Source organism: Neophocaena asiaeorientalis, unplaced genomic scaffold (genome assembly GCF_003031525.2).
Source record: "Neophocaena asiaeorientalis asiaeorientalis breed wild unplaced genomic scaffold, Neophocaena_asiaeorientalis_V1.1 scaffold104, whole genome shotgun sequence".
NCBI lineage: Eukaryota > Metazoa > Chordata > Mammalia > Artiodactyla > Phocoenidae > Neophocaena > Neophocaena asiaeorientalis.
Window position 1 is genome coordinate 2231286 of NW_020175679.1, and position 9087 is coordinate 2240372.

Sequence of the window (9087 nt, forward strand, 5' to 3'; positions counted from 1 at the left end):
CTCCCACGGCGATCTCACTGTAGGACGGTGCGGGACGCAGGATGGCCGCGGCCCCCAGGAAGGCGCCCGCTCAGCTACCCACCTTCTTCCCTCTCGTCCCAGAGAAACCGCGTTTGACTTGGGCACAGGGGACAGTGTGGCTGTGACTGTGGTTCCCAGGCTGCCCCGAGGGATGGCCTAGCCTCAGTGCAGGAGGTCCCACCCCCACGGGCCTTTCCGGGCCTACGGCCTGAAGCATGTGACCCGGGACCTGGGAGGCATCCTGCTTGGACGGTGTGGCCGCTCATCCCGTCCTGTCGGGGCCCCTGCGGGGACTGTGAAAGGCAGCGCCGAGGCGGCAGGGCTGCATCCACGCCTGAGACTCCTGGGACCATCTGCTCTGCGGGGCAGGCACTCAGAGACCGCTTTGTGCCTGCCTGGGAGGCTCCCACTGCCTGGGACGAGTGGTCATTCACATCAAGTGTTGGGCAGCCGAGGAGTGGTGGCCGTATTATGATTAAAATGTGAACAGTTGCCAAAGGGCTGTGTTGTGTTCAAATGGACTCTGAAATAAAGAGGCAGAGCTGCGGGCCGGCGGCCCAGAGGGTGTGCAGGCCCGACGCCTCTGTTCCCCCTCGCGCTGTTCACTCGGAGGCTGTGCCTCTTCCAGGGGCTGCACCGAGGGCGAAGCTGGACCCCGACCTGGGGGCCTGAGCCCTGGTGGACGGAGGGGAGGAGGGGGAGGCGACGGCATCCATCCCCCCGGCTTCTGGCCGCTTGGTCTTCCGCATCTTCTGTCCTAACCCTCACCCGCCCACCTCATCTTGGCTGCGCGGGTACAGCGCGCCCACCCGGCAGGGGTCAAGGAGGTTCTCCCTGGGACCAGCTGACCAGGCGCCCTGGCCTCCTGTGCGGCCCCGGAGCAGCTGTGCCTGGGACTTACCTGGGGGCTGCTGCAGTTATGCCCTCGCCCCCTCCGTCTGCATCAGTCCTGGGACCGGGCCCGGTGGGTTGAGCCATCCGAAGGGGCTGGGCTGCCCTGGGAGGCACCTGCTTGCCCTGCACTCTCTCCTCTCCTTCCCGCACTTGGCGCAGAGCCTCTGGGTTGCCTCCGCGCATCCGGCGGCATCCGGCGAGCGGCGTTCTGTGGCCAGGCCCCTGCACGGCCGAGGTCAGATGCGCTCAGCTGACCGTCAGCCCGGTCAGCGTCAGGCACTCCGTCGAGGTCCAAGGAGGGCTAGTTTGTCAGATGCTCGGGACCTGGCATTTCCAGGGCCCGTGTGGTTCTTGGCGCGGAAGCAGGGTCTCAGCTGGACCCCAGGCCTTGGTATCACATCAGCGGGCACAGCCACGGCTCAGGGACTTGGGCTCTCGGCCCTGGTGGAGGGTGCCGCCCCTGGGCCCAGCTTGGTGTAGACATCTGGAGGGCGCTGGCACCACGCCGGCCCTGAGAGCGCAGGAGGGCGGCACGTGGGGCGGGCCGACGGGGCCGAGGACCAGGGACGCCTGAGGAGCTCGAGAGCCCAGGGCTCCCACCACGGCTGGTGGCTCCAGAAGACTCCTTGTGGCGTCCGCTGTCCCGGGAGCCCTTTCCCACCTGCGGGCCGGTCTCCTGGTCCCGAGCAGCCTCTGGGACGAGGTCGGTGACAAGAACCCCAGTCGAGCTCTAGTGCATCGTCAGTGGCGCCCCGGGGGCCACAGCGCGCTGAGGCCTCTGGATCCCCCAGCTCCCCGACCCTTCAAGGAGGGGGCTCGCCAATGGGGCGGCTGTATTGTGGGGAGGTTCCAGACTTGGGGTGCGATGCCTGGTGACCCGGCAGAGCCCGTGGTGGGGTCCGGGCGCTGTGACCGGGCCGTGACCCGCGTTTTCCCCGTGCCGCCGGCCCAGCTCGCTCGGCGTGAGGTGGGGCAGGATTCTGAGTTCCGGGAGGTTTGGCGTCAAGGAGGCCGGCGGGACGGGGCCTGAGGCCTGAGCAGCGTCCCCTCAGGGCCTGGGAGGCGGGGAGTGCCCTGTGCGGGTCCCAGCTCCCCGACATGCGCATCCTGCCCCCCAGAAGCACGCCACCCCCGAGCCCTCACCCCAGGGCCGGCAGCTTTCCCAGGCCGCCCTCCAGCGAGCCTTGGCCATCCTGGTGCACTCAACACCTGCCCGGGGCTTCGGGCCCAGAGGACCCAGGAGGTGGAAGGGGCCCCGGGGGCTGGAAGGCACCTGGATCCCGAGGGGCAAGATGCTTGAGGCCTGGTCCGATCGCAGGAAGTGCCTGCAGGTAGGGTGTAGATTATGGGCAGTATGAGGAGGGAACGAGGGGCTGAGAGCTGGTTTGGGGGAGCCAGGGGTTGGAGGTGCGTTCACACCTATGGAAGCAGGAACACACACTCCACCGTTAGTCTCAGTGCAGACCTGTGTTCTGCTCAAGGAAGGGGAACCAGGAGAGGCAGAGCTGCTGTTGCCTTTAAAACAATACCGGGCCCAGCTCACATTTACACCTGGCCCAGCTCACATGCACACGTGGCCCAGCTCACAGGCACACCCGGCCCAGCTCACAGGCACCCCCGGCCCCGCTCACATGCACCCCCGGCCCAGCTCACAGGCACACCCGGCCCAGCTCACAGGCACCCCCGGCCCCGCTCACATGCACCCCCGGCCCAGCTCACAGGCACACCCGGCCCAGCTCACAGGCACCCCCGGCCCCGCTCACATGCACCCCCGGCCCAGCTCACAGGCACACCCGGCCCAGCTCACAGGCACCCCCGGCCCCGCTCACATGCACCCCCGGCCCAGCTCACAGGCACACCCGGCTCATCTCACAGGCACGCCCGGCTCAGCTCACAGGCACGCCCGGCCCATCTCACATGCACACCTGGCCCATCTCACAGGCACACGTGGCCCAGCTCACAGGCACACCTGGGCCAGCTCACAGGCCCACCCGGCCCAGCTCACAGGCACCCCCGGCCCCGCTCACATGCACCCCCGGCCCAGCTCACAGGCACACCCGGGCCAGCTCACAGGCCCACCCGGCCCAGCTCACAGGCACCCCCGGCCCCGCTCACATGCACCCCCGGCCCAGCTCACAGGCACACCCGGGCCAGCTCACAGGCCCACCCGGCCCAGCTCACAGGCACCCCCGGCCCCGCTCACATGCACCCCCGGCCCAGCTCACAGGCACACCCGGGCCAGCTCACAGGCCCACCCGGCCCAGCTCACAGGCACCCCCGGCCCCGCTCACATGCACCCCCGGCCCAGCTCACAGGCACACCCGGGCCAGCTCACAGGCCCACCCGGCCCAGCTCACAGGCACCCCCGGCCCCGCTCACATGCACCCCCGGCCCAGCTCACAGGCACACCCGGGCCAGCTCACAGGCCCACCCGGCCCAGCTCACAGGCACCCCCGGCCCCGCTCACATGCACCCCCGGCCCAGCTCACAGGCACACCCGGGCCAGCTCACAGGCCCACCCGGCCCAGCTCACAGGCACCCCCGGCCCCGCTCACATGCACCCCCGGCCCAGCTCACAGGCACACCCGGGCCAGCTCACAGGCCCACCCGGCCCAGCTCACAGGCACCCCCGGCCCCGCTCACATGCACCCCCGGCCCAGCTCACAGGCACACCCGGGCCAGCTCACAGGCCCACCCGGCCCAGCTCACAGGCACCCCCGGCCCCGCTCACATGCACCCCCGGCCCAGCTCACAGGCACACCCGGGCCAGCTCACAGGCCCACCCGGCCCAGCTCACAGGCACCCCCGGCCCCGCTCACATGCACCCCCGGCCCAGCTCACAGGCACACCCGGGCCAGCTCACAGGCCCACCCGGCCCAGCTCACAGGCACACCCGGGCCAGCTCACAGGCACACCTGGCCCATCTCACAGGCACACGTGGCCCAGCTCACAGGCACACCTGGGCCAGCTCACATGCACACCCGGCTCATCTCACAGGCACACCCGGCCCAGCTCACAGGCACACCCGGGCCAGCTCACAGGCACACCCGGCCCAGCTCACAGGCACACCCGGCCCAGCTCACAGGCACACCTGGCCCTGTTGCAGGCACATCGCTAACATGGATTCCCAGCCCTCCTGGCTGGGGGCACCGTGGGCTGATGTCACGCAGAAGCTGTGACTGTGGCATATAGGGTCTGTCCTGGGTCACCTTTTCTATAGGTTTTTCAGATAGTCACGTCTTAAGGGCGTTGCCAGGGAGAATCATTCTGGAGACACAGGCCTCGTGGCGCCTTTTTGGGGTGCGGACAGCCTGTGAGGGGCTGGTGGGCCCAGGGGGTCACGTGGTGTCTGAAGACAGCTGGGCCCCTGTGGTGGGATGGTCCCTGGAGCCTGGTGGACACTCTGGCGCAGGCGTCCCCAGGTCCGCCCGTTCTGCATTTCCTTCCACTCTGGTCTGTGAGCCCACCTTGCAGCTGCCCTGCCCTCTCCAAACCCTCATTTGGAAATGCAAATCCGGTAATGCAGTCCATCCCCATACCCGCCGTGAATCCCTCACCATTTCCCAACTCCGGAGCCCGCGGGGTCAGCCGTGCCTCAGCAGGGCCTGGCCAGGTGACACTCACACAGTTCCCTCCACCTCACCTGCCCACCCACCTGTTCCTCCTACCCCTGGCCCGGGTGCCACCGCGGGGACCAGCTGCTGACAAGCGTCACGTGGAGGGAGCGGGGCCGGAGCCCGCGGGGCCTCCGGTTTGCCGCGTCCACAGCCAGCCACAGCGATGCCTGGTCACGAGGTGCAGGCCCACACGTGGTTACTGTTCGTCCTCGATGGCTCCAACATCGGCTGTGTTATTTCTGCTCCCCGCACCGTCCTGCTTCTCCCCACAACAGGAAGTCACCTTGGAGAGCTTCCCATCTGCGTGTAGGGTCTCACTCCTGTTGTTTTTGTTAAAGTAATTTTCAAGTTACTTTATTAGGCTACAAACGTGGAGCCCAGGATGGAGAGCTGGCTCCCGGAGCGCATCACCACATCCCCAGTCATGCCCCCCTGCCCTGAGCCCCGGGGTCCTGGACCGTCCTCACCAGCCACTGAGCCTCTTGAGCTGCACTGCCTTTTCTGTTTGGGGAACTTGTAGGTCCTGAGTTCAGCAGGGCCCTGCGTGGGACCCCCACGATGCCAGGTTGCCTACTTCCCCCCGCTGACCACTAGCCATGACTCTGGGGGTGGGCGTTGGTGCTCAGCTCCCGGCTCCCCGGAGCTGCTGGAGGTGGAGGGGTCTTCTCAGCCCCGTGGGGACCCGGGCTCAGCTTTGGGCATTCACTGGGCTCCTGACGCCATCAGCCAACCCCCCAACATGAGCCCCCCTACCCTGGGCCCGGGCCGCAGCCCCGCTCGGCCCTCGGAGTCTCCACAGACCCCTGCTCTCGCCTGGGGCTTCCCTCTCCTACTAGCAGCCTGTCCGGCCCCCTGGGTGGGGGGCACCCTGGTCAGCAGACCGGCCCCTGAGGTGGGCGCAGCAGGGTGACCGTTCTGGATCCCTTCCTCGAGGATGGTGTCACCCCACCAATGCCCGGGAAGTTGTCACTCGGGGAGCCCCCAGAGCAGGAGGGTCCCGAGTCCCCCAGGAGGCTGGCTTGTGCCCCCCCGTGCTGGAGGCTTTGACTGTCGGGGACTTGGCGGCCAGGGCGCCGGGGCTGGAGGGGCCTCGCCGTGTCCTGCAGCAGATGGACGCTTTGTCCCTGGCAGGCCACAGCCCCTGTCCGCGGGCAGCGGGGGCCTTGGGCAGCCGCCCGCAAAAGCAGGTGACCTCTCGCTGCTTCCTCCCAGTAGCATGGCTGACAGCAGGCCCAAGACCCCCAAGCCCGCCAACAAGACGCCCCCCAAGTCCCCAGGGGACCCCGCGAAGGACAAGGCAGCCAAGAGGCTGTCACTGGAGTCGGAGGGTGCCAGCGAGGGGGCAGCCGCCGCGGGCCCGGAGCTCAGCGCCCTGGAGGAGGCCTTCCGGAGGTTTGCGGTGCACGGGGACACCAGGGCCACCGGGAAGGAGATGCATGGCAAGAACTGGTCCAAGCTGTGCAGGGACTGCCAGGTGATCGACGGCAGGAACGTGACCATCACCGACGTGGACATCGTCTTCAGCAAGATCAAGTACGTGTGCGCCTGGGACCAGGGGGGTGGTAGCGGGGCCCCGCGTTCTCTCGGGCGGCCGGGAGGCGACGCTTCAGGACGCCGTCCCCGCCCGGAAGAAGATGCCCGGGAGTTTGAACCAGAACACGCCCCAGTGGGGCCGGGAGCCCAGGTCAGGGACGCTGCCACAGCCTGTGGGGTCTCAGGTGGCAGAGCCCGGCCCGTGGGGGGCTGCTGGGGGCAGGGCCATGAGTCCGGGAGGTGGGCGTCTGTGGCGCCGCTCCCCTCAGCTCTGGGGGACGTTCGCGTGTGAAGAGCGGGGGTGACGAACGGTGGGCACCGTGTGCTTGTCCGTGTGTGTCTGCACGCGTGTGCACACGGGCTCCGGCGTGTGGTCCGGGCATCGACACGCCCCTCCCCCTTCTCCTGCCCTTCACACCCTGTGACCACACCTTGAGAACAGCAACAGCGTCCCCGAGGCATCACACAGACTCGTACACACGTGCACGTGCATGCACACACAGGTAGGACTCAGGTCTCCACTGTGCTGGTCACGGCTCAGCCGGAGGACAGACGCCCTGGACAGGCCCTGGAGACCCCGTGCGTGGAGGCACGGGCAGTGGAGGCACACGGGCCCTCCTGCGCCCCGGGAGAGGGAGCCCCGTCTGGTCCCGGTCCCGCTCTGGAGGGCAGGACGCTGCTCAGACACTCAGGGAGGAGGCTTGGCCCCTGGCGCCCAGGCACTACGGGGGCCCCACCTCAGAGCCCGGCTGCTCTGGGCCCCAGGGTCTCTGCCTCGGCTCGCTGGGCGCGGGCCGGCGCGGGAAGTGGGCGGCTGCGGCCCCGGCCCGGCCAGGGGTCGTGGTCAAGACAGAGTGAAGACCAGCCTGTGGCTCCTCCCCCTCTGCCCTCCTGGACCTGAACTCCCCGTGGGGTCCCTGTGACCTGTGTCCCACTTGGGAGAGCCTGTTCTGGGGGAGGGTCCCCCGGACCTCCCAGCTGTGCAGCGGGGGACCTTGCCCTTGGGAACGGAGAGGGAGACAGTGCTCCCTGGGGGGGCGGTGCCCTGAGTCGGGTCGTGGGGTCCTGCAGGACAGGCAGGGAGCCACCCCTGGGGGACCGGGTCTGAGGAGCGTGGGGCGCGCGGGTCGTGGGACCGCGGCCGCTCCAGGTGGCAGCCGCGGCAGAAGCGCCTCAGCTCGCGGGAGCCGTGGGCGCGGAAGCGCACGGGTCGCCGACGGCGATGGCTGTTTCTGTTTGGGGCGGTTGCCATGGCGCCGCAGCCCTGCCGCCAGCGCGGTATCTGCAGCCTCTGTTTAGGCCCGTCGCCATGGCAGCGCTTGTTTGTTTGCGTGTTACTATGTGTTAAGTTTTAAACAGGCTTCTTGCAGCTCTTCCCCAGGCCTTGATTGAAGACTGCTGTCTCCGGGACCAGGGCTGCCCCCCGCCCCCCACCCCCCGGCCCCAGGGCGGGAGGAATTAACTCAGGACCCCGTTCCCGTAAGTCCCGCCGGGGGTCTGTGGGCCGCAGGGTCCCCTGCGTGTGGGCCCAGGTGGGAAGGCCAGGGAGGCGGAGGGGGGCTCTGCTGGCCCTTCCTGGCCCCCACTCGCCGGCTTCCTGGCCAATGGTGGCGTTTCCCCTGACTCTGGAGCCCTGTCTGGGCTAAAGGTTCGGAGCACGCACGCCGGGGCGGGGGACGCGGCCCACTCTTGCCGCACGGGCTGCGGAGGGAACCTTCTGAAGCGCAGAGCTTGGCGCATCGGTGCGGAGACCCAGGCCGGGCGGGATGCCTCGGGAGCGGCGGGCAGAGCCGGGTGCGCCGTGCGGTCCCGGGCACGCCAGCGGGGCCCGGCGCCCGCTCAGGGCCTGACGCCCGACCCTGCGCTGCCCCTCCCCGCAGCCTGGTGGGTGAGGCTGCGGCATTCGGGGCCCTGGTCCCAGCACGTGCTTCCAGCATGCGGAGACCCAGGCCGGGCGGGATGCCTGGGGAGCAGCAGGCAGAGCCGGGTGCGCCGTGCGGTCCCGGGCACGCCAGCGGGGCCCGGCGCCCGCTCAGGGCCTGACGCCCGACCCTGCGCTGCCCCTCCCCGCAGCCTGGTGGGTGAGGCTGCGGCATTCGGGGCCCTGGTCCCAGCACGTGCTTCCAGCTGTGGCATTGGGGGTCTCACAGCGTCCTCCGCGGGGGCCTCTCCTGGCCGCCCGAAGCTGTGCAGGGCATCCAGCGGCTTCTGCCCTGGCCTCCTTGGGGCCTGCCTGGCGTGTCTACAGAGGGCCAAGGCTTGGGGGGCAGGAATCGGGCAATTCCGCCCATGCTGGCTCCTCAAACCGCTGATATCGGTGTTGGACGGCAGTGCACACAGGCCTTTCGATGACCTTCCCCAAACACCCGGAAGTGGTTTCAATGACCTCAAGTGCATCTGTCCCCAGAACCCATCCCTGAGCCTCCAGCCTGCGTTAGGCCCTCGCGAAGTCAGGAGGAACTTAGGACGCTCTTTCCTGCTTGGGGAGTAGCTGACTGTTGGGGTCACAGCTGCCCTTCAGGCGGCCGGCCTGGAGGCCGCCAGACATGGGTGTCAGCAGCCTCCTTCCAGGTCGCCAGCAGCGTGGTCCCCGGGGCCGAGGAGCAGGGGGCTGGCGTCTGCCCGCTCCCAAGGCCTGGTACCAGAAGTGTGGGCAGCTGCCACACCACGCTGCATCCTCACACGGCAACAGGACCTGCAGACAGCGCTCCCGTGGCAACCCGCACAGCCCCGCTGGCCCAGGGTCTGATGGGAATATCCCAGAGGCTCCCTCCTCTGACCCTCGTTGGTGCCCGAGTCTCCCCCTCCGGATCCCACTTCCTGCTCTCTGGACAGGTCACCCAGGTCCCAGCTTCTGCTGCTCAGGGGAGCCTGGGAGTCAGCTTTCTGCAGCCCCCAAGTGGCATGTTATCTGTGGTCCAGAGGGGGCCCCTTGCTCCGTCCTAGGACATGTTAGCCAAAGTCCAGCTGCCTTCATGACGCTGGCCCTGGAGACACAGACCTCTGTCCTCAGAGGGCTGAG

The 9087-nt window shown here is 68.7% G+C and overlaps 1 protein-coding gene across 2 annotated transcripts in view; it reads left to right on the forward strand.

Annotated features, from left to right (window-relative positions):
- The first annotated feature begins 5078 nt into the window (after window positions 1-5078).
- The window catches only part of TPPP (tubulin polymerization promoting protein), an 11816-nt gene continuing 7807 nt past the window's right edge, over window positions 5079-9087 (forward strand). The window contains exons 1-2 of one of the 2 annotated variants that reach the window (XM_024731965.1): window positions 5079-5097; window positions 5748-6065. In XM_024731965.1, coding sequence (XP_024587733.1) covers window positions 5749-6065 — 317 coding nt within the window. In that variant the 5' untranslated portion in view covers window positions 5079-5097; window position 5748. Of the gene's footprint in view, window positions 5098-5397; window positions 6066-9087 lie in introns of those variants that run through there. The other variant, XM_024731964.1, reaches the window with a different exon arrangement.